General features: G+C 44.1%; 2 protein-coding genes across 3 annotated transcripts in view; one reads left to right on the top strand and one right to left on the bottom strand.

Annotated features, from left to right (window-relative positions):
• Positions 1–22,305, bottom strand: part of LOC130326214 (keratin, type II cytoskeletal 8-like) — a 135,420-nt gene extending 113,115 nt beyond the window's left edge. Inside the window, exon 1 of one of the 2 annotated variants that reach the window (XM_056553346.1) lies at positions 22,177–22,305. In XM_056553346.1, coding sequence (XP_056409321.1) covers positions 22,177–22,227 — 51 coding nt within the window. In that variant the 5' untranslated portion in view covers positions 22,228–22,305. Of the gene's footprint in view, positions 1–2,478; positions 2,889–22,176 lie in introns of those variants that run through there. The other variant, XM_056553345.1, reaches the window with a different exon arrangement.
• On the top strand, positions 7,370–26,826 carry LOC130326216 (keratin, type I cytoskeletal 18-like). The gene is given in 11 exon segments (XM_056553347.1): positions 7,370–8,427; positions 11,190–11,272; positions 15,573–15,729; positions 22,544–22,657; positions 22,659–22,688; positions 22,690–22,710; positions 24,045–24,107; positions 24,109–24,171; positions 24,317–24,537; positions 26,107–26,135; positions 26,270–26,826. Coding segments are annotated over 11 exon segments (1,239 nt in total). The 5' UTR covers positions 7,370–8,061; the 3' UTR covers positions 26,362–26,826.
• Positions 26,827–27,031: the final 205 nt, after the last annotated feature.

The raw sequence follows: 27,031 nt of genomic DNA, 5'->3' as shown, positions 1-27,031 counted from the left end.
CCCCCCTAGTGGTGATAACAGGGAGCAGTACCCCCCTAGTGGTGATAACAGGGAGCAGTACCCCCCTAGTGGTGATAACAGGAGGCAGTACCCCCCTAGTGGTGATAACAGGAGGCAGTACCCCCCTAGTGGTGATAACAGGAGGCAGTACCCCCCTAGTGGTGATAACAGGAGGTAGTACCCCCCTAGTGGTGATAACAGGAGGTAGTACCCCCCTAGTGGTGATAACAGGAGGCAGTACCCCCCTAGTGGTGATAACAGGAGGCAGTACCCCCCTAGTGGTGATAACAGGGAGCAGTACCCCCCCAGTGGTGATAACAGGAGGCAGTACCCCCCTAGTGGTGATAACAGGAGGCAGTACCCCCCTAGTGGTGATAACAGGGAGCAGTACCCCCCCAGTGGTGATAACAGGAGGTAGTACCCCCCTAGTGGTGATAACAGGAGGCAGTACCCCCTAGTGGTGATAACAGGGGGCAGAACCCTCCTAGTGGTAATAACAGGGGCAGTACCCCCCCTAGTGGTGATAACAGGGGGCAGTACCCCCTAGTGGTAATAACAGGGGCAGTACCCCCCCCCCCCTAGTGGTGATAACAGGAGACAGTGCCCCCCGAGTGGTAATAATAGGGGCAGTACCCCCCCTAGCGGTGATAACAGGGGGCAGTACCCCCCTATTGGTAATAACAGGGGCAGTACCCCCCCCTAGTGGTGATAACAGGAGGCAGTACCCCCCTAGTGGTGATAACAGGAGGCAGTACCCCCTAGTGGTAATAACAGGAGGCAGTACCCCCCTAGTGGTGATAACAGGGGGCAGTACCCCCCCCCCTAGTGGTGATAACAGGGGGCAGTACCCCCCCTAGTGGTGATAACAGGGAGCAGTACCCCCCCCCCCTAGTGGTGATAAAAGGGGTAGTACCCCCCTAGTGGTGATAACAGGGGGCAGTACCCCCCCTAGTGGTGATAACAGGAGGCAGTACCCCCTAGTGGTAATAACAGGAGGCAGTACCCCCCTAGTGGTGATAACAGGGGGCAGTACCCCCCCCCCCCTAGTGGTGATAACAGCGGGCAGTACCCCCCCTAGTGGTGATAACAGGGAGCAGTACCCCCCCCCTAGTGGTGATAAAAGGGGTAGTACCCCCCTAGTGGTGATAACAGGGGGCAGTACCCCCCCTAGTGGTGATAACAGGGAGCAGTACCCCCCCCCCCCTAGTGGTGATAAAAGGGGTAGTACCCCCCTAGTGGTGATAATAGGAGGCAGTACCCCCCTAGTGGTGATAACAGGAGGCAGTACCCCCCTAGTGGTGATAACAGGGAGTAGTATCCCCCTAGTGGTGATAACAGGAGGCAGTACCCCCCTAGTGGTGATAACAGGAGGCAGTACCCCCCTAGTGGTGATAACAGGAGGCAGTACCCCCCTACTGGTGATAACAGGAGGCAGTACCCCCCTAGTGGTGATAACAGGGGGCAGTACCCCCCCCCCCCCTAGTGGTGATAACAGGGGGCAGTATCCCCCCTAGTGGTGATAACAGGGAGCAGTACCCCCCCCCTAGTGGTGATAACAGGGGTAGTACCCCCCTAGTGGTAATAACAGGAGGCAGTACCCCCCCCCCCTAGTGGTGATAACAGGAGGCAGTACCCCCCTTTTAGTGGTGATAACAGGGGGCAGCACCCCCCTAGTGGTGATAACAGGGAGCAGTACCCCCCCCCTAGTGGTGATAACAGGGGTAGTACCCCCCTAGTGGTAATAACAGGAGGCAGTACCCCCCTAGTGGTGATAACAGGGAGCAGTACCCCCCCCCCCCCCCTAGTGGTGATAACAGGAGGCAGTACCCCCCCCCCCCCCCCTAGTGGTGATAACAGGGAGCAGTACCCCCCTGGTGGTGATAACAGGAGGCAGTACCCCCCTAGTGGTGATAACAGGGAGCAGTACACCCCCCTAGTGGTGATAACAGGGAGCAGTACACCCCCCCTAGTGGTGATAACAGGAGGCAGTACCCCCCTAGTGGTAATAACAGGGGACAGTACCACCCCCAAGTGGTGATTACAGGGGTAGTACCCCCCTAGTGGTGATAACAGGGGGCAGTACCCCCCCCAGTGGTGATAACAGGGAGCAGTACCCCCCCTAGTGGTGATAACAGGAGGCAGTACCCCCCTAGTGGTGATAACAGGGGGCAGTACCCCCCCAGTGGTGATAACAGGGGACAGTACCCCCCCCAGTGGTGATAACAGGGAGCAGTACCCCCCCCAGTGGTGATAACAGGGAGCAGTACCCCCCTAGTAGTGATAACAGGGGACAGTACCCCCCCCCCCCCCCAGTGGTGATAACAGGGGACAGTACCCCCCCCCCAGTGGTGATAACAGGGAGCAGTACCCCCCCTAGTGGTGATAACAGGGAGCAGTACCCCCCTAGTGGTGATAAAAGGGGACAGTACCCCCCCCCCCCCCCCCCCAGTGGTGATTACAGGGGCAGTTACCTCTCACCTTGTCTATGAAGCTGATGAACTGGTTGTTGAGCCCCTTCATCTGTTCTTTCTCCTGGTTCCTCATCTGCTGCAGCTTGGGGTCCACCTGGAGGGAGGGCAGGGAGGAGAGCAGGAAGGTGCTGGAGCCGGGGGCCCCGGGGGCCCGGGACAGGTTCAGGCCGCTCAGCGCTCGCTGTATCCCGGGCTGGTATCCACTGCTGGCCCTGAAGACCCCAGGACGACCCAGAGAACCGTGTGAACGACTGCTGAAACCACGACTGGAGGCGGAACGGCTGTTATAGAGGCTCATGGCGGCCGAGAGCAGAGTGTGTGCAGCAGAGAGGAGTGTGTGATCGGTGCAGCAGAGAAGAGTGTGTGATCAGTGCAGCAGAGACAAGTGTGTGATCGGTGCAGCAGAGACGAGTGTGTGATCGGTACAGCAGAGACGAGTGTGTGTAGCGAGTGTACAGCAGAGACGAGTGTGTGTAGTGAGTGTACAGCAGAGACGAGTGTGTGTAGTGAGTGTACAGCAGAGACGAGTGTGTGTAGTGAGTGTACAGCAGAGACGAGTGTGTGTAGTGAGTGTACAGCAGAGACGAGTGTGTGTAGTGAGTGTACAGCAGAGACGAGTGTGTGTAGTGAGTGTACAGCAGAGACGAGTGTGTGTAGCGAGTGTACAGCAGAGACGAGTGTGTGTAGTGAGTGTACAGCGGAGACGAGTGTGTGTAGTGAGTGTACAGCAGAGACGAGTGTGTGTAGTGAGTGTACAGCAGAGACGAGTGTGTGTAGTGAGTGTACAGCAGAGACGAGTGTGTGTAGTGAGTGTACAGCAGAGACGAGTGTGTGTAGTGAGTGTACAGCAGAGACGAGTGTGTGTAGTGAGTGTACAGCAGAGACGAGTGTGTGTAGTGAGTGTACAGCAGAGACGAGTTTGTGTAGTGAGTGTACAGCAGAGACGAGTTTGTGCAGGAACTGGAGGGATCCGTCACTTTGTGTCTGTTGACTTTTCCCTCTTGTTTATTGTCCGTCCTCCAGGGTTGGGTTACATGGCAGCTCCAGCCCAGGCCTCTCCCAGGTGTGAATGATGAGAGTAGTCGTGTATGACATGGTGTCCCTATGACCATCTACAGCAGTGTTGTCCAACCTGGGGCAAAACTACAACTCCCATCATGTCAGCCTGTACCTGCAGAACTACAACTCCTATCATGTCAGCCTGTACCTGCAGAACTACAACTCCCATCATGTCAGCCTGTACCTGCAGAACTACAACTCCTATCAAGTCAGCCTGTACCTGGAGAACTACAACTCCTATCATGTCAGCCTGTACCTGCAGAACTACAACTCCCATCATGTCAGCCTGTACCTGGAGAACTACAACTCCCATCATGTCAGCCTGTACATGGAGAACTACAACTCCTATCATGTCAGCCTGTACCTGGAGAACTACAACTCCCATCATGTCAGCCTATACCTGGAGAACTACAACTCCTATCATGTCAGCCTGTACCTGGAGAACTACAACTCCCATCATGTCAGCCTGTACCTGGAGAACTACAACTCCCATCATGTCAGCCTATACCTGGAGAACTACAACTCCTATCATGTCAGCCTGTACCTGGAGAACTACAACTCCAATCATGTCAGCCTGTGCATGCAGATCTATAACTCCCATCATGTCAGCCTGTACCTGGAGAACTACAACTCCCATCATGTCAGCCTGTACCTGGAGAACTACAACTCCTATCATGTCAGCCTGTACCTGGAGAACTACAACTCTCATCATGTCAGCCTGTACCTGCCCTGCAGAACTACAACTCCTATCATGTCAGCCTGTACCTGCCCTGCAGAACTACAACTCCCATCATGTCAGCCTGTACCTGGAGAACTACAACTCCTATCATGTCAGCCTGTACCTGGAGAACTACAACTCTCATCATGACAGCCTGTACCTGCAGAACTACAACTTCTATCATGTCAGCCTGTACCTGGAGAACTACAACTCCTATCATGTCAGCCTGTACCTGCAGAACTACAACTCCCATCATGCCAGCCTGTACCTGCCCTGCAGAACTACAACTCCCATCATGTCAGCCTGTACCTGCAGAACTACAACTCCTATCAAGTCAGCCTGTACCTGGAGAACTACAACTCCTATCATGTCAGCCTGTACCTGCAGAACTACAACTCCCATCATGTCAGCCTGTACCTGGAGAACTACAACTCCCATCATGTCAGCCTATACCTGGAGAACTACAACTCCTATCATGTCAGCCTGTACCTGGAGAACTACAACTCCCATCATGTCAGCCTGTACCTGCAGAACTACAACTCCCATAATGTCAGCCTGTACCTGGAGAACTACAACTCCCATCATGTCAGCCTATACCTGGAGAACTACAACTCCTATCATGTCAGCCTGTACCTGGAGAACTACAACTCCAATCATGTCAGCCTGTGCATGCAGATCTATAACTCCCATCATGTCAGCCTGTACCTGGAGAACTACAACTCCCATCATGTCAGCCTGTACCTGGAGAACTACAACTCCTATCATGTCAGCCTGTACCTGGAGAACTACAACTCTCATCATGTCAGCCTGTACCTGCCCTGCAGAACTACAACTCCTATCATGTCAGCCTGTACCTGCCCTGCAGAACTACAACTCCCATCATGTCAGCCTGTACCTGGAGAACTACAACTCCTATCATGTCAGCCTGTACCTGGAGAACTACAACTCTCATCATGACAGCCTGTACCTGCAGAACTACAACTTCTATCATGTCAGCCTGTACCTGGAGAACTACAACTCCTATCATGTCAGCCTGTACCTGGAGAACTACAACTCCTATCATGTCAGCCTGTACCTGCAGAACTACAACTCCCATCATGCCAGCCTGTACCTGCCCTGCAGAACTACAACTCCTATCATGTCAGCCTGTACCTGCCCTGCAGAACTACAACTCCCATCATGTCAGCCTGTACCTGGAGAACTACAACTCCTATCATGTCAGCCTGTACCTGGAGAACTACAACTCCTATAATGTCAGCCTGTACATGGAGAACTACAACTCCTATCATGTCAGCCTGTACCTGGAGAACTACAACTCTCATCATGTCAGCCTGTACCTGCCCTGCAGAACTACAACTCCTATCATGTCAGCCTGTACCTGCCCTGCAGAACTACAACTCCTATCATGTCAGCCTGTACCTGGAGAACTACAACTCCTATCATGTCAGCCTGTGCATGCAGATCTATAACTCCCATCATGTCAGCCTGTATCTGGAGAACTACAACTCCTATCATGTCAGTCTGTACCTGGAGAACTACAACTCCTATCATGTCAGCCTGTACCTGGAGAACTACAACTCCTATCATGTCAGCCTGTACCTGGAGAACTACAACTCCTATCATGTCAGCCTGTACCTGGAGAACTACAACTCCTATCATGTCAGCCTGTACATGGAGAACTACAACTCCTATCATGTCAGTCTGTACCTGGAGAACTACAACTCCCATCATGTCAGCCTGTACCTGGAGAACTACAACTCCCATCATGTCAGCCTGTACATGGAGAACTACAACTCCTATCATGTCAGCCTGTACCTGGAGAACTACAACTCCTATCATGTAAGCCTGTATCTGGAGAACTACAACTCCTATCATGTCAGTCTGTACCTGGAGAACTACAACTCCTATCATGTCAGCCTGTACCTGGAGAACTACAACTCCTATCATGTCAGCCTGTACATGGAGAACTACAACTCCTATCATGTCAGCCTGTACATGGAGAACTACAACTCCTATCATGTCAGCCTGTACATGGAGAACTACAACTCCTATCATGTCAGCCTGTACATGGAGAACTACAACTCCTATCATGTCAGCCTGTACCTGGAGAACTACAACTCCTATCATGTAAGCCTGTATCTGGAGAACTACAACTCCTATCATGTCAGTCTGTACCTGGAGAACTACAACTCCTATCATGTCAGCCTGTACCTGGAGAACTACAACTCCTATCATGTCAGCCTGTACATGGAGAACTACAACTCCTATCATGTAAGCCTGTATCTGGAGAACTACAACTCCTATCATGTCAGTCTGTACCTGGAGAACTACAACTCCTATCATGTCAGCCTGTACCTGGAGAACTACAACTCCTATCATGTCAGCCTGTACATGGAGAACTACAACTCCTATCATGTCAGCCTGTACATGGAGAACTACAACTATCATGTCAGCCTGTACATGGAGAACTACAACTCCTATCATGTCAGCCTGTACATGGAGAACTACAACTCCTATCATGTCAGCCTGTACCTGGAGAACTACAACTCCTATCATGTAAGCCTGTACCTGGAGAACTACAACTCCTATCATGTCAGCCTGTACCTGGAGAACTACAACTCCTATCATGTAAGCCTGTATCTGGAGAACTACAACTCCTATCATGTCAGTCTGTACCTGGAGAACTACAACTCCTATCATGTCAGCCTGTACATGGAGAACTACAACTCCTATCATGTCAGCCTGTACATGGAGAACTACAACTCCTATCATGTCAGCCTGTACATGGAGAACTACAACTCCTATCATGTCAGCCTGTACATGGAGAACTACAACTCCTATCATGTCAGCCTGTACATGGAGAACTACAACTCCTATCATGTCAGCCTGTACATGGAGAACTACAACTCCTATCATGTCAGCCTGTACCTGGAGAACTACAACTCCCATCATGTCAGCCTATACCTGGAGAACTACAACTCCTATCATGTCAGCCTGTACATGGAGAACTACAACTCCTGTTGTACAATACCTGTACACTCAGCTTCCCTGTACAGATATAAGCCCCGCCTCCCTGTCACCTGATGGCACACCCCCTGTATACATACAGACCTCTCCCCGCTCCTCTTGCAGTATCCCGGCTCTTGTGCAGTTGCTCAGCTCCAGGTAGTTTCAGTCTTCTTCCTCCTCCGTTGTCTTCTTCCTCCATCTTCTTCCTCCTCCGTCTTCTTTCTCCATCTTTTACCTCCTCCGTCTTCTTCTTCCATCTTCTTCCTCCTCCTCCGTCTTCTTCTTCCATCTTTTTCCTCCTCCTCTGTCTTCTTCTTCCATCTCCTTCATCCTCCGTCCTCTTTCTCCTCCTCCGTCTTCTTCTTCCATCTTCATCCTCTTCCTCCATCTTCTTCTCCTCCATCCTCCTCCTCCGTCTTCTTCCATCTTCTACATCCTCTTCCTTCTCCTCTGTCTTCTTCTTCCATCTTCTTCCTCCCCTTCCTCCTCCTCCATCTTCTTCTCCTCCATCCTCTTCCTCCTCCTCCGTCTTCTTCCATCTTCTTCCTCCCCTCCCTCGTCCTCCGTCTTCTTCCTCCTCCATCCTCTTCCTCCTCCTCCTCCGTCTTCTTTCGTCTTCTTTCACCTCCGTCCTCCTTCTCTGTCTTCTTCCATCTTCTTCCTCCTCCGTCCTCTTCCTCCTCCTCCATCTTCTTCTTCCATCTTCTTCCTCCCCTTCCTCCTCCTCCGTCTTCTTCTCCTCCATCCTCTTCCTCCTCCTCCGTCTTCTTCCTCCTCCTCCATATTCTTCCTCTGATCGCCATCATGTCTCTCGGAGCCCCAAGTTTTCGCAGTGTCTCGTCCAGTCAGATTGGCGCAGGAGATTTGCGGATGTCGCCCTCCAGGCTTCAGTCTTTGCGCTCTGGTTTGGATCTGGCCTCCATGAAGTCCATGATGGAGTCTTCTCTCCCATCCCTGCGCTCCGGCCTGGACTCTCTGCTCCACAACAACCATCAGGAGGTGATGCAGGAGCTGAACGAGCGTCTGGCCGGATACTTGCAGCGTGTGCGCCGTCTGGAGGAGGAAAACCGAAAACTGCAAGAGGAGATAGAGGAGACGTCCGCCAAGAAGAGTCCGGCCCCACGAGACTGGGAGACCCAGCAGGCCCCACTGCAAGAGCTGCGGAAGCAGGTGAGACCCCCATGAGGTGACCTGAGGCTCCGGGGTCAATGGGGTCACTGACCACCTCATAATGTTACCATATATTATACTGACCTCACTGTGCACCACAGATCAGAGCCCTACTGTGCCCACCTATAGCCCATCACCATGGAGACCTGTGACCACCGCACCATTGCCCCCAACCTAACGCCACAGTATTCAAAGTGATGGAGGAAAAGATTGATGCTTAAAGGGTTAACATTGGGAAGACTGGTAGCGACATTTCCAATAGATATTGCTGTGCCCTGCGGAATGGCGCACCCTACAGGCTGGGGGTAATGGACACTCATGTCAGGGCTCCTGGGTCATCACTTTTCTGCAGTCAGGTGACACCTGGCATCACATGTTGTGCGCACACGTAAGGAAATAAAAATACATGTGAATGTAAAGCAAAGATTCTGTCATTTCAAAAGATTGTAATAAACCCGCCTGGATGTGTCCAATTAACCCTTCAGAGAGCTGACAGGTGATGTTAGAGCTGTCACTGCTGTTAGTGGGCCCCCGAGAGCCCCTCCATGGTGCACAGATATTCCTTATTCTCGACAGTTCGGGGCTGGGCTATTTGCCAGTAGTACACACACAGGCACTTCCTTCCATTACTTTTCTAGTCAATCACAGCACATACTCCTCCTTGCTATACCATGACATATGCTTTGCTGGTGCTAGAGACAGTGCTCTGGACTGAACAAGCTGCACTGTACTGGGGGAGAATGTACACAGTTCACTGCTATAAGTGGCATGTGGGGAAGAAGGGGTTACTGATGTCCTTGGTTTGCAAGGTGATGTGTGAGCAGAAAAGAAAAAACAGCAACACAGTGAGGAAGGGGTTACACTAAGCATTGATCTGCTGATTTCATTCAGGAGGCAGCACTGTGCACATACAGCAGTAAGAAAACAAGTGGCAGCTGCCCAGGGCATTATGGATGGTCAGAGATAAAAGGGAAGCCTTGATTTTCCTTTCATGCAGATCTTTGATATTTCTTGAGGAGGCAGACATGTTGACAGATGAGCAGGGCATTCTTCCTCCACTTCCCCTACAGAGAACAGTACCTAAGCCCCGCCCCTACTTTCTGTGTTGTGTCTCTGCACTATGTAGTCTCTGAACTATGTGGTCCCTGTCCCCTTTCTGTGTTCTATCTCTGCACTATATAGGACCCTCCCCCTATGTATTATATCGACATATACTGTACATATAATATCATCATATACTGTACATATAATATTGCCATATACTATACTTATAATATTGCCATATACTGTACAAATAATATCACCATATACTGTACAAATAATATCAACATACACTGTACAAATAATATGGCCATATACCGTACATATATTGCCATATACTGTATAAATAATATGGAAATACTGTACATATAATAACGCCAGATACTGTACATATATCGCCATATACTGTATAAATAATATGGAAATACTGTACATATATTATCGCCAGATACTGTACATATAATATCACCATATACTGTACTTATAATATCGCCATATATTGTACAAATAATATTGCCATATACTGTACTTAAAATATTGCCATATACTGTTCATATAATATTGCCATATACTGTACAAATAATATCGCCATATACGGTACATATAATATTTTCATATACTCTACATATAATATCGCCATATACTGTACATATACTATCGCCATATACTGTACTTATAATATTGCCATATACTGTACTTATGATATCGCCATATATACTGTACAAATAATATCGCCATACACTGTACTTATAATATCACCACATACTGTACTTATAATATTTCCATATACTCTACATATAATATCGCCATATACTTTACATATAACATCGCCATATACTGTACTTATAATATTGCAATATACTGTACTTATAATATCGCCATATATACTGTACAAATAATATCGCCATACACTGTACTTATAATATCACCATATACTGTACTTATATCGCCATATACTGTACTTAAAATATTGCCATATACTGTACTTGTATCGCCATATACTGTTCATATAATATCGCCATATGCTGTACAAATAATATCGACATATACTGTAAATATAATATTGCTATATACTGTACTTTTAATATTGACATATACTGTACATATAATATTGCCATATACTGTACTTATAATATCGCCATATACTGTACAAATAATATCACCATATACTGTACTTATAATATTGCCATATACTGTACAAATAATATCACCATATACTGTACTTATAATATCGCCATATACTGTACTTATATCGCCATATACTGTACTTATAATATCGCCATATACTGTACTTATATCGCCATATACTCTACATATAATATCGCCATATACTGTACATATAATATCGCTATATACTGAAAACATAATATCTGCATATAATGACTAATAATATCGTAATGCACTGCACAAATAATTAAACAAACTATTTGAATAATACCATCATACAGTGCACAAATAATAAAGTGCCTAAATAATATCTCCCATCAGTTATAAGTTACACTTCCTGACTGTACACAAATAATACAACACTAAAGATCTGAAATCATTGCACCGTATAGGACCCAACAATACTACCGTACAGTGGTGCAACACCCTATACCATAAAATGCCACCAATCGTGATGAAGGAGACTGGTTGGTGGGAGCGTCGAGTATTACACCGTTAAACCATCATAGACGACAGATCAGGACGATCTCCGCTGATTCTTCATTTTCTTGCAGATGGAAGATCTGAATATGGACAACGCCAAACTCCTCCTACAGATCGATAACGCAAGACTGGCCGCCGACGACTTCAAAGTGAAGTAAGTATCAGGCGGTGTCATGAATACTGAGATCGAGGGCAGTACACGCGGTATGTGATGAAAGGACATATATATAACAGCATCTGCAACTAACAGCTAACCCTGTACTCAGCAGCACAGAGTATTACAGGAGAGGGGTGTACTGATTATGTGGAGGTCACAGGGTGAGAGTTATATAGTGGAGGAGCAGGGTCCAGAGCAGTACAGAGTATTTCAGGAGAGGAGTGTGCTGATCATATGGAGGTCACAGGGTGAGAATTTCATAGTGGAGGAGCAGGGTTCACAGCAGTACAGAGTATTTCAGGAGAGGAGTGTACTGATCATGTGGAGGTCACAGGGTGAGAGTTATATAGTGGAGGAGCAGGGTCCACAGCAGCACAGAGTATTACAGGAGAGGGGTGTACTGATTATGTGGAGGTCACAGGGTGAGAGTTATATAGTGGAGGAGCAGGGTCCACAACAGTACAGAGTATTACAGGAGAGGGGTGTACTAATCATGTGGAGGTCACAGGGTGAGAGTTATATAGTGGAGGAGCAGGGTTCACAGCAGTACAGAGTATACAGGAGAGGAGTGTGCTGATCATATGGAGGTCACAGGGTGAGAATTTCATAGTGGAGGAGCAGGGTTCACAGCAGTACAGAGTATTTCAGAAGAGGAGTGTGCTGATCATGTGGAGGTCACAGGTTGAGATTTATGTAGTGGAGAAGCAGGGTCCACAGCAGTACAGAGTATTTCAGGAGAGGATTGTGCTGATCATGTGGAGGTCACAAGGTGAGAGTTATATAGTGGAGGAGCAGGGTCCACAGCAGTACAGAGTATAACAGGAGAGGGGTGTACTGATCATGTGGAGGTCACAGGGTGAGAGTTATATAGTGGAGGAGCAGGGTCCACAGCAGCACAGAGTATAACAGGAGAGGAGTGTACTGATCATGTAGAGGTCACAGGGTGAGAGTTAAATAGTGGAGGAGCAGGGTCCACAGCAGTACAGAGTATTTCAGGAGAGGAGTGTGCTGATCATGTGGAGGTCACAGGATGAGAGTTATATAGTGGAGGAGCAGGGTCCCCAGCAGCACAGAGTATTACAGGAGAGGCGTGTACTGATTATGTGGAGGTCACAGGGTGAGAGTTATATAGTGGAGGAGCAGGGTCCACAGCAGTACAGAGTATTTCAGGAGAGGAGTGTGCTGATCATGTGGAGGTCACAGGGTGAGAGTTATATAGTGGAGGAGCAGGGTCCACAGCAGCACAGAGTATAACAGGAGAGGGGTGTACTGATCATGTGGAGTTCACAGGGTGAGAGTTATATAGTAGAGGAGCAGGGTCCACAGCAGTACAGAGTATTTCAGGAGAGGAGTATACTGATCATGTGGAGGTCACAAGGCGAGAGTTATATAGTGGAGGAGCAGGGTCCACAGCAGCACAGAGTATTACAGGAGAGGGGTGTACTGATTATGTGGAGGTCACAGGGTGAGAGTTATATAGTGGAGGAGCAGGGTCCACAACAGTACAGAGTATTACAGGAGAGGGGTGTACTGATCATATGGAGGTCACAGGGTGAGAATTTCATAGTGGAGGAGCAGGGTCCACAGCAGCACAGAGTATTACAGGAGAGGAGTGTGCTGATCATGTGGAGGTCACAGGGTGAGAGTTATATAGTGGAGGAGCAGGGTTCACAGCAGTACAGAGTATACAGGAGAGGAGTGTACTGATCATGTGGAGGTCTCAGGGTGAGAGTTATATAGTGGAGGAGCAGGGTCCACAGCAGCACAAAGTATTACAGGAGAGGAGTGTGCTGATCATGTGGAGGTCACAGGGTGAGAGTTATATAGTGGAGGAGCAGGGTCCACAGCAGCACAGAGTATTACAGGAGAGGAGTGTGCTGATCATGTGGAGGTCACAGGGTGAGAGTTATATAGTGGAGGAGCAGGGTCCACAGCAGCACAGAGTATTACAGGAGAGGAGTGTGCTGATCATGTGGAGGTCACAAGGTAATAGTTATATAGTGGAGGAGCAGGGTCCACAGCAGCACAGAGTATTACAAGAGAGGGGTGTACTGATCATGTGGAGGTCACAGGGTGAGAGTTATATAGTGGAGGACCAGGGTCCACACCAGTACAGAGTATTACAAGAGAGGGGTGTACTGATCATGTGGAGGTCACAGGGTGAGAGTTATATAGTGGAGGACCAGGGTCCACACCAGTACAGAGTATTTCAGGAGAGGAATGTGCTGATCATGTGGAGGTCACAGGGTGAGGATTTCATAGTGGAGGAGCAGGGTCCACAGCAGTACAGAGTATTTCAGAAGAGGATTGTGCTGATCATGTGGAGGTCACAGGTTGAGATTTATGTAGTGGAGAAGCAGGGTCCACAGCAGTACAGAGTATTTCAGGTGAGGATTGTGCTGATCATGTGGAGGTCACAGGGTGAGAGTTATATAGTGGAGGAGCAGGGTCCACAACAGTACAGAGTATTACAGGAGGGGAGTGTACTGATCATGTGGAGGTCACAGGGTGAGAGTTATATAGTGGAGGAGCAAGGTCCACAGCAGTACAGAGTATTTCAGGAGAGGAGTGTACTGATCATGTGGAGGTCACAGGGTGAGAGTTATATAGTGGAGGAGCAGGGTCCACAACAGTACAGAGTATTACAGGAGAGGAGTGTACTGATCATGTGGAGGTCACAGGGTGAGAGTTATATAGTGGAGGAGCAAGGTCCACAGCAGTACAGAGTATATCAGGAGAGGAGTGTACTGATCATGTGGAGGTCACAGGGTGAGAGTTATATAGTGGAGGAGCAGGGTCCACAGCAGTACAGAGTATTTCAGGAGAGAAGTGTACTGATCATGTGGAGGTCACAAGGTGAGAGTTATATAGTGGAGGAGCAGGGTCCACAGCAGTACAGAGTATAACAGGAGAGGAGTGTACTGATCATGTGGAGGTCACAGGGTGACAGTTATATAGTGGAGGAGCAGGGTCCACAGCAGTACAGAGTGTTTCAGGAGAGGAGTGTGCTGATCATGTGGAGGTCACAGGGTCAGAGTAATATAGTGGAGGAGCAGGGTCCACAGCAGTACAGAGTATATCAGGAGAGGAGTGTGCTGATCATGTGGAGGTCACAGGGTGAGAGTTAGATAGTGGAGGAGCAGGGTCCACAGCAGTACAGAGTATTTCAGGAGAGGAGTGTGCTGATCATGTGGAGGTCACAGGGTGAGAGTTATATAGTGGAGGAGCAGGGTTCACAGCAGTACAGAGTTTTTCGGGAGAGGAGTGTACTGATCATGTGGAGGTCAAAAGGTGAGAATTAGATAGTGGAGGAGCAGGGTCCACAGCAGTACAGAGTATTTCAGGAGAGGAGTGTGCTGATCATGTGGAGGTCACAGGGTGAGAGTTATATAGTGGAGGAGCAGGGTCCACAGCAGTACAGAGTTTTTCAGGAGAGGAGTGTGCTGATCATGTGGAGGTCACAAGGTGAGCATTAGATAGTGGAGGAGCAGGGTCCACAGCAGTACAGAGTATTTCAGGAGAGGAGTGTGCTGATCATGTGGAGGTCACAGGGTGAGAGTTATATAGTGGAGGAGCAGGGTCCACAGCAGTACAGAGTATTTCAGGAGAGGAGTGTACTGATCATGTGGAGGTCACAGGGTGACAGTTATATAGTGGAGGAGCAGGGTCCACAGCAGTACAGAGTATTTCAGGAGAGGAGTGTACTGATCATGTGGAGGTCACAGGGTGAGAGTTATATAGTGGAGGAGCAGGGTCCACAGCAGTACAGAGTATTTCAGGAGAGGAGTGTACTGATCATGTGGGGGTCACAGGGTGACAGTTATATAGTGGAGGAGCAGGGTTCACAGCAGTACAGAGTATTTCAGGAGAGGAGTGTACTGATCATGTGGGGGTCACAGGGTGACAGTTATATAGTGGAGGAGCAGGGTCCACAGCAGTACAGAGTATAACAGGAGAGGAGTGTACTGATCATGTGGAGGTCACAGGGTGAGAGTTACATAGTGGAGGAGCAGGGTCCACAGCAGTACAGAGTATTTCAGGAGAGGAGTGTGCTGATCATGTGGAGGTCACAGGGTGAGAGTTATATAGTGGAGGAGCAGGGTCCACAGCAGTACAGAGTATTTCAGGAGAGGAGTGTGCTGATCATGTGGAGGTCACAGGGTGAGAGTCAAAGAGTCCCTAGAGACGCAAATTACATTAATGGGGTTCATGTAATGATCAATACTAGTCTAATTATACAGGAATGGTATTAATATATCTGACTAAAAAGATTGTGCACCTATAAAACCTACTGCAGGCTGGAGCAGGAACAAGCAATCTGCGATGTGGTGCACAAAGACATTCAGGGACTCCGCAAGATGATAGACGACACCAACTTCCTAAGGATGAAACTGGAGTCTGAGGTGGAGACCCTGAGAGAAGAACTGGTCCATCTACATAGAGATCACGACGAGGTACAATATATAATACTGCCCCCTATATACAAGAGTATAACTACTATAATACTGCTCCTATATACAAGAATATAACTACTATAATACTGCCTCCTATATACAAAAATATAACTACTATAATACTGCCTCCTATATACAAGAATATAACTACTATAATACTGCTCCTATATACAAGAATATAACTACTATAATACTGCTCCTATATACAAGAATATAACTACTATAATACTGCTCCTATATACAAGAATATAACTACTATAATACTGCTCCTATATACAAGAATATAACTACTATAATACTGCCTCCTATATACAAGAATATAACTACTATAATACTGCTCCTATATACAAGAATATAACTACTATAATACTGCCTCCTATATACAAGAATATATCTACTATAATACTGCTCCTATATACAAGAATATAATTACTATAATACTGCTCCTATATACAAGAATATAACTACTATAATACTGCTCCTATATACAAGAATATAAATACTATAATACTGCCCCCTATATACAAGAGTATAACTACTATAATACTGCTCCTACATACAAGAATATAACCACTATAATACTGCTCCTATATACAAGAATATAACTACTATAATACTGCTCCTATATACAAGAATATACCTACTATAATACTGCTCCTATATACAAGAATATAACTACTATAATACTGCCTCCTATATACAAGAATATAACTGCTATAATACTGCTCCTATATACAAGAATATAACTACTTTAATACTGCCTCCTATATACAAGAATATAACTGCTATAATACTGCTCCTATATACAAGAATATAACTACTATAATACTGCTCCTATATACAAGAATATACCTACTATAATACTGCTCCTATATACAAGAATATAACTACTATAATACTGCTCCTTTATACAAGAATGTAACTACTATAATACTGCTCCTATATACAAGAATATAACTACTATAATACTGCCTCTATATACAAGAATATAACTACTATAATACTGCTCCTATATACAAGAATATAACTACTATAATACTGCTCCTATATACAGGAATATAACTACTATAATACTGCCTACTATATACAAGAATATAACTACTATAATACTGCTCCTATGTACAAGGATATAACTACTATAATACTGCCTACTATATACAAGAATATAACTACTATAATACTGCTCCTATATACAAGAATATAACTACTATAATACTGCTCCTATGTACAAGGATATAATTACTATAATACTGCTCCTATATACAAGAATATAACTACTATAATACTGCTCCTATATACAAGAATATAACTACTATAATACTGCTCCTATATACAAGAATATAACTACTATAATACTGCTCCTATATACAAGAATATAACTACTATATATCCTTCTACATAGGAGCAGTATTATAGTAGTTATATTCTTGTATATAGGAGCAGTATTATAGTAGTTATATTCCTGTATATAGGAGCAGTATTATAGTAGTTATATTCTTGTATATAGGAGCAGTATTATAGTAGTTATATTCTTGTATGTAGGAGGCAGTATTATAGTAGATATATTCTTGTATATAGGAGCAGTATTATAGTAGTTATATTCTTGTATATAGGAGGCAGTATTATAGTAGATATATTCTTGTATATAGGAGCAGTATTATAGTAGTTATATTCTTGTTTATAGGAGCAGTATTATAGTAGTTATATTCTTGTATATAGGAGCAGTATTATAGTAGTTATATTCTTGTATATAGGAGCAGTATTATAGTAGTTATATTCTTGTATATAGGAGCAGTATTATAGTAATTATATCCTTGTACATAGGAGCAGTATTAATTACTATAATACTGCTCCTATATACAAGAATATAACTACTATAATACTGCTCCTATATACAAGAATATAACTACTATAATACTGCTCCTATATACAAGAATATAACTACTATAATACTGCTCCTATATATACAAGAATATAACTACTATAATACTGCTCCTATATACAAGAATATAACTACTATAATACTGCTCCCATATACAAGAATATAACAACTATAATACTGCCTCCTATATACAAGAGTATATCTACTACAATACTGCTCCTATATACAAGAATATAACTACTATATAACTGCTCCTATATACAAGAATATAACTACTATAATACTGCTCCTATATACAAGAATATAACTACTATAATACTGCTCCTATATACAAGAATATAACTACTATAATACTGCTCCTATATACAAGAATATAACTACTATAATACTGCTCCTATATACAAGAATATAACTACTATAATACTGCTCCTATATACAAGAATATAACTACTATAATACTGCTCCTATATACAGGAATATAACTACTATAATACTGCCTCCTATATACAAGAATATAACTACTATAATACTGCTCCTATATACAAGAATATAACTACTATAATACTGCCTCCTATATACAAGAATATAACTACTATAATACTGCTCCTATATACAAGAATATAACTACTATAATACTGCTCCTATATACAAGAATATAACTACTATAATACTGCTCCTATATACAAGAATATAATTACTATAATACTGCTCCTATATACAAGAATATAATTACTATAATACTGCTCCCCTATATACAAGAATATAACTACTATAATACTGTCTCCTATATACAAGAATATAACTACTATAATACTGCTCCTATATACAAGAATATAACTACTATAATACTGCTCCTTTATACAAGAATATATCTACTATAATACTGCTCCTATATACAAGAATATAACTACTATAATACTGCCCCTATATACAAGAATATAACTACTATAATACTGCTCCTATATACAAAAATATATCTACTATAATACTGCTCCTATATACAAGAATATAACTACTATAATACTGCTCCTATATACAAGAATATAACTACTATAATACTGCTCCTATATACAAGAATATAACTACTATAATACTGCTCCTATATACAAGAATATAACTACTATAATACTGCTCCTATATACAAGAATATAACTACTATAATACTGCTCCTATATACAAGAATATAACTACTATAATACTGTTCCTATATACAAGAATATAAATACTATAATACTGCTCCTATATACAAGAATATAACTACTATAATACTGCCCCTATATACAAGAATATAACTACTATAATACTGCTCCTATATACAAGAATATAACTACTATAATACTGCTCCTATATACAAGAATATAACTACTATAATACTGCTCCTATATACCAGAATATAACTACTATAATACTGCTCCTATATACAAGAATATAACTACTATAATACTGCTCCTATATACAAGAATATAACTACTATAATACTGCTCCTATATACAAGAATATAACTACTATAATACTGCTCCTATATACAAGAATATAACCACTATAATACTGCTCCTATATACAAGAATATAACTACTATAATACTGCCCCTATATACAAGAATATAACTACTATAATACTGCTCCTATATACAAGAATATAACTACTATAATACTGCTCCTATATACCAGAATATAACTACTATAATACTGCTCCTATATACAAGAATATAACTACTATAATACTGCTCCTATATACAAGAATATAACTACTATAATACTGCTCCTATATACAGGAATATAACTACTATAATACTGCTCCTATATACAAGAATATATCTACTATAATACTGCTCCTATATACAAGAATATATCTACTATAATACTGCTCTTATATACAAGAATATAACTACTATAATACTGCTCCTATATACAAGACTATAACTACTATAATACTGCTCCTATATACAAGAATATAACTACTATAATACTGCTCCTATATACAAGAATATAACTACTATAATACTGCCTCCTATATACAAGAATATAACTACTATAATACTGCACCTATATACAATAATATAACTACTATAATACTGTTCCTATATACAAGAATATAACTACTATAATACTGCTTCTATATACAAGAATATAACTACTATAATACTGCTCCTATATACAAGAATATAACTACTATAATACTGCTCCTATATACAAGAATATAACTACTATAATACTGCTCCTATATACAAGAATATAACTACTATAATACTGCCTCCTATATACAAGAATATAACTACTATAATACTGCTCCTATATACAAGAATATAACTACTATAATACTGTCTCCTATATACAAGAATATAACTACTATAATACTGTCTCCTATATACAAGAATATAACTACGATAATACTGCTCCTATATACAAGAATATAACTACGATAATACTGCTCCTATATACAAGAATATATCTACTATAATACTGCTCCTATATACAAGAATATAACTACTATAATACTGTTCCTATATACAAGAATATAACTACTATAATACTGCTTCTATATACAAGAATATAACTACTATAATACTGCTCCTATATACAAGAATATAACTACTATAATACTGCTCCTATATACAAGAATATAACTACTATAATACTGCTCCTATATACAAGAATATAACTACTATAATACTGCCTCCTATATACAAGAATATAACTACTATAATACTGCTCCTATATACAAGAATATAACTACTATAATACTGCCTCCTATATACAAGAATATAACTACTATAATACTGCTCCTATATACAAGAATATAACTACTATAATACTGCTCCTATATACAAGAATATAACTACTATAATACTGCTCCTATATACAAGAATATAACTACTATAATACTGCCTCCTATATACAAGAATATAACTACTATAATACTGCTCCTATATACAAGAATATAACTACTATAATACTGCTCCTATATACAAGAATATAACTACTATAATACTGCTCCTATATACACGAATATAACTACTATAATACTACTCCTATATACAAGACTATAACTACTATAATACTGCTCCTATATACAAGAATATAACTACTATAATACTGCTCCTATATACAAGAATATAACTACTATAATACTGCCTCCTATATACAAGAATATAACTACTATAATACTGCACCTATATACAATAATATAACTACTATAATACTGCTCCTATATACAAGAATATAACTACTATAATACTGCTCCTATATACAAGAATATAACCACTATAATACTGCTCCTATATACAAGAATATAACTACTATAATACTGCCCCTATATACAAGAATATAACTACTATAATACTGCCCCTATATACAAGAATATAACTACTATAATACTGCTCCTATATACAAGAATATAACTACTATAGTACTGCCTTCTATATACAAGAATATAACTACTATAATACTGCTCCTATATACAAGAATATAACTACTATAATACTGACCCCTATATACAAGAATATAACTACTATAATACTGCTCCTATATACAAGAATATAACTACTATAATACTGCTCCTATATACAAGAATATAACTACTATAATACTGTCTCCTATATACAAGAATATAACTACTATAATACTGCTCCTATATACAAGAATATAACTACTATAATACTGCCTATATACAGCAATATACACTACTATAATACTGCTCCTATATACAAAGAATAATAACTACTATAATACTGCCTCCTATATACAAGAATATAACTACTATAATACTGCTCCTATATACAAGAATATAACTACTATAATACTGCTCCTATATACAAGAATATAACTACTATAATACTGCTCCTATATACAAGAATATAACTACTATAATACTGCTCCTATATACAAGAATATAACTACTATAATACTGACCCCTATATACAAGAATATAACTACTATAATACTGCTCCTATATACAAGAATATAACTACTATAATACTGCTCCTATATACAAGAATATAACTACTATAATACTGTCTCCTATATACAAGAATATAACTACTATAATACTGCTCCTATATACAAGAATATAACTACTATAATACTGCTCCTATATACAAGAATATATCTACTAATACTGCTCCTATATACAAGAATATAACTACTATAATACTGCTCCTATATACAAGAATATAACTACTATAATACTGCTTCTATATACAAGAATATAACTACTATAATACTGCTCCTATATACAAGAATATAACTACTATAATACTGCTCCTATATACAAGAATATAACTACTATAATACTGCTCCTATATACAAGAATATAACTACTATAATACTGCCTCCTATATACAAGAATATAACTACTATAATACTGCTCCTATATACAAGAATATAACTACTATAATACTGCTCCTATATACAAGAATATAACTACTATAATACTGCTCCTATATACAAGAATATAACTACTATAATACTGCTCCTATATACAAGAATATAACTACTATAATACTGCTCCTATATACACAATATAACTACTATAATACTGCCTCCTATATACAAGAATATACCTACTATAATACCGCCCTCCATGTCACCCTGATGTATCTTAGTCATTGATCTCATGACTTTATCATAATCTCAGTTGAGATCTGGTGTTGGTCATGTGACCAGTGTAGACTCCTTTTGCGGTGTAGTCGGGCGGGTCGTGTTTATTTAGAGGGTGCGCTCCTCATCCGGGATTGGCGCTGTATTTGTTCGGTTTTCTTTTATCTCACTCTATGGCGGAGAACAATTCATGTTTACATTGTGTAATCTTCTTCTCCAATAACATCCAGAGTTGCAGTCAGTATTCTGCTGGCCGCCCCCGGGATCAGTCTCTGTTGTGCTGTCACATTCTGCCCTGTAGGTGGCGCTGACACGTTTTTCTTCTCTATGACAGGAGGTCGCCGCCCTGCAGGCGCTCGTAGCCAATAATAACCTGAGGGTTGAGGTGGATGCGCCAAAGAAGCCGGATCTGAACGAGAGCATCGCCCAAATCCGCAGAGAGTACGAGAAAAATGGCCGAGCAGAATCGGGAGGAGGCGGGAGAACTCCTTCAAGAGCAAGGCAAGAACTCCGCCCACTGTTACCACAGGAGGGCGCTACAAGTCCAGGGACACATGACTATGACGAGGGGGAGATGGGGCCTATTATTAGTAATAATGGGGGAGATTCATCAAAACTTGTGCAGAGAAAAAGATGACCAGTTGCCCATAGCAACCAATCAGATCGTTTCTTCATCATTCAGAGGCCTTTTCAAAAATGAAAGAAGCGATCTGATTGGTTGCTATGGGCAACTGGTCATCTTTTCCTCTGCACAAGTTTTGATGAATCTCCCCCATTATCCCTGTGGTGGGGGGGGGGGGGGTCCACTTTATGGTCCTTTATACCAACAATCCTATAACTACCTATATACCATGTGATGTCTGGGGTTGGGCAAGAGGGGGCGGAGCATGTTCATAGAAAGCTAAAGACAACATCAGTGTCAGGCTCCGCCCACATTACAGCCTTATTAGGCATAACACAATGTATCAGTTTAGGATGGAAAATTCCTTTAAGTAGGAGGAGGAACCTGAAATTGAGGGAGGAGACAGCGGGGCCCCGCATCTGTATGAAGCCTGGGTGACTGATCTGCTGCACTGGTAGGGGGGCGCTCATTATGGTCAGCGGGGCCCCGCATCTGTATGAAGCCTGGGTGACTCTGATGTGCTGCACTGTAGGGGCGCTCACTATGGTCAGCGGGGCCCCGCATCTGTATGAAGCCTGGGTGACTCTGATGTGCTGCACTGTAGGGGATGCTCACTATGGTCAGCGGGGCCCCGCATCTGTATGAAGCCTGGGTGACTGATGTGCTGCACTGTAGGGGGTGCTCACTATGGTCAGCAGGGCCCCGCATCTGTATGAAGCCTGGGTGACTGATGTGCTGCACTGTAGGGGACGCTCACTATGGTCAGCGGGGCCCCGCATCTGTATGAAGCCTGGGTGACTGATCTGCTGCACTGTAGGGGGCGCTCACTATGGTCAGCGGGGCCCCGCATATGTATGAAGCCTGGGTGACTCTGATGTGCTGCACTGTAGGGGGCGCTCACTATGGTCAGCGGGGCCCTGCACCTGTATGAAGCCTGGGTGACTGTGATCTGCTCCTCTGGGTGACTCTGATGTGCTGCACTGTAGGGGGGCGCTCACTATGGTCAGCGGGGCCCCGCATCTGTATGAAGCCTGGGTGACTGTGATCTGCTCCTCTGGGTGACTCTGATGTGCTGCACTGTAGGGGGCGCTCACTATGGTCAGCGGGGCCCCGCATCTGTATGAAGCCTGGGTGACTGTGATCTGCTCCTCTGGGTGACTCTGATGTGCTGCACTGTAGGGGGCTGTCATTACGATCATATCCTTTGTTGTAGTTCGATGCCCTCTCCCAGGAGGCGAATGTGAACACGAAGGCGCTGGAGCAGGCGAAGAACGAGGGTGACCGACCTCCGGCGCCAGGCGCAGACTCTGGAGATGGAGCGGCAGGCGCTGCAGAAGACGGTGAGCGTGGTCCTCAGGGGCGGAGTTATGAGCTCTTACCTTCGTCTGTGTCCCTGGTGTTTGTTTTGGTGTCACTGTCAGATTCACTATATATTGCGCCATTTTTGTCCCCGTGTATAATCTCACCCCCCCCCCCCCCCCGCAGGTGGACTCTTTAGATCACGTCTTGAAGGACACGGAGGATCACTATGGATCCAGCCTCACAGAACTGAACCGTCATCTGACCCGGCTCCAGGACGAGCTCGCCGCCTGCCGCGCCGACATAGAACGTCAGGTCCACGACTACGACGCCCTCCTGAACCTCAAGTCCAAGCTGGAGAACGAGATCCACGCCTACCGCACTCTGCTGGAGGGCGCCGCAGACACGTGAGACCGCCGGAAATACGAAAATTATCAAATATCGGAGACGAATCCACATCCTGAGTTTGATTCATTTTGTCTGAAAAATTTAATTGCCGCAGAACAATCTGGTGGATCCGTTCGGAGACGTCAGAGGAATCCGGATTGTTCTGGATCAGAAATGAATCAAACTCCATTAAATGAGGGAATGTAGATCCGGTGTAAAGGATCCGGTCACTGCAACACCATGTGGATTCTGAGGTGGAAATATATGGGGGGGGGGGGGGGGGGGGCTGGATAGGGATCTGCTGTATGGGGGGGGGGGGGGAGATCTGCTGTATTTGGGGGGGGCTGGATAGGGATCTGCTGTATGGGGGGGGAAGATCTGCTGTATTTGGGGGGGGGGGGGGATCTGCTGTATTTGGGGGGGGGGATCTGCTGTATGGGGGGGGGAGATCTGCTGTATTTGGGGGGGGCTGGATAGGGATCTGCTGTATGGGGGGGGAAGATCTGCTGTATTTGGGGGGGGGGATCTGCTGTATTTGGGGTGGGGGGGAGGGGATCTGCTGTATTTGGGGTGGGGGGGAGGGGATCTGCTGTATTGGGGGGGGGGGGATCTGCTGTATTTGGGGGGGGGGGGGATCTGCTGTATTTGGGGGGGGGGGATCTGCTGTATGGGGGGGGGGAGATCTGCTGTATTTGGGGGGGGGCTGGATAGGGATCTGCTGTATGGGGGGGGAAGATCTGCTGTATTTGGGGGGGGGGGGGATCTGCTGTATTTGGGGTGGGGGGGAGGGGATCTGCTGTATTGGGGGGGGGGGGATCTGCTGCATGGGCTCCTGTCAATTTTTTGAGACTTTACTTACTAGCATGGACAGAATATTCTGGCCCGACACCATCTTTATAAAGTTCTGAAGAATTTCTTCAGGACCCATGAGAATTAAAGGGGTACTCCAGTGGAAAACAATTTTTTTTTTTAAAATAAACTGGTGCCAGGAAGTTCTACAGATTTGTAAATTGCTTCTATTAAAAATCTTTATCCTTCCAGTACTTATCAGCTGCTGTATGCTCCACAGGAAGTTGTGCAGTTCTTTCCAGTCTGACCACAGTGCTCTCTGCTGACATCTCTGTCCATGTCAGGAACTGTCCAGAGCAGGAGAGGTTTGCTATGGGGATTTGCTCCTACTCTGGACAGTTCCTGATATGGACAGAGGTGTCAGCAGAGAGCACTGTGGTCAGACTGTAAAGAACTACACAACTTCCTGCAGCAGCTGATAAGGACTAGAAGGGTTAAGATTTTTATCTAGAAGTAATTTACAGATCTATAGAACTTTCTGGCACCTATATGAATATTTTTTCCCCCCTTTAAGACGCTCTCCGACCCTCCAGCCAGGACATGTCCATCAAGATGCGCCCCCTACTGGTGGATCAACCATAGAGGTCACATGACAACACATGGTTTTCTCCAGGGACAGGACCCTCAGTGAGGGGGGCGGTGAAGGTTTTACCAGTAGATGGCGCCATTTTTTATTTGTTTGTTTAGAGAATAAACAGGTGAAATATCCATTTAACATGATGAAATATTTTGTGTTTAAGGAACGGCCCAGAATCCCCGGCAACAAGCGGTGAGTGAGGATTGGGGGGGGGAACAATGGCTTATCCCAGATCACTGGGGTCCGATCCCTGGTAAATCATTGGGATCAGATGTCTGCGGTGCCGGATTAGAGGACGGCTCACAATCTGATGTCTTCCTCTCTAGGACCAAACACCATCCAGAAGGTGACGGTGACCAAGCACGAGATCCTGGACGGAGCGGTGGTGTCCGCATCATCTGAAGAAACCATTAAATAAGATGGCGGCGGGAGGAGGAGGGCGGATGACTGGATCTAATAATAAACTTATAAACAAACGTTTTCTTCTTTTTTTTTACTCTGGAGTCAGATATAAATTACGAGAGGATTATATAATCCGCACCCTGCATGTCATGTGACCAGTGTAAGAGGATTCCTGGATTATCAGGTGCTGGACTATCAGACAGGGACCTCCATAAGATATAATCCATGACACCTCTGGCGGTACATTATAGGGTTATTACACTGGGACACGGCGGCCATGAATTCACCTTTCTATTTAGATGGTTCTATAGACCTGCAGCCACTGTACAGGCCGAAAAGGTCAGACAGAACGAAGACGATTGGTTACAGCGGGGGGTGGGGCGGTCTTGGGCGTGACATGACCCCCGCGTGTAATCGCCTCATCCTACATCCTTCTCATGTATCAGCTTCATCGCTGGACCCTGTGTGATCTCTCCCCCTCCCCTGCAGGTTCTCTCCTCTGATGCTGCCTGTGATCTCTACCCCACCCCCTGCAGGTTCTCTCCTCTGACTCTGCCTGTGATCTCTCCCCCTCCCCCTGCAGGTTCTCTCCTCTGATGCTACATGTGATCTCTCCCCCTCCCCTGCAGGTTCTCTCCCCCTCCCCCTGCAGATTCCCTCCTCTGACGCTGCCTGTGATCTCTCCC

Source organism: Hyla sarda, unplaced genomic scaffold (genome assembly GCF_029499605.1).
Source record: "Hyla sarda isolate aHylSar1 unplaced genomic scaffold, aHylSar1.hap1 scaffold_282, whole genome shotgun sequence".
Classification (NCBI taxonomy): Eukaryota; Metazoa; Chordata; class Amphibia; order Anura; family Hylidae; genus Hyla; species Hyla sarda.
This window is presented reverse-complemented; position numbering and strand designations above follow the sequence as displayed.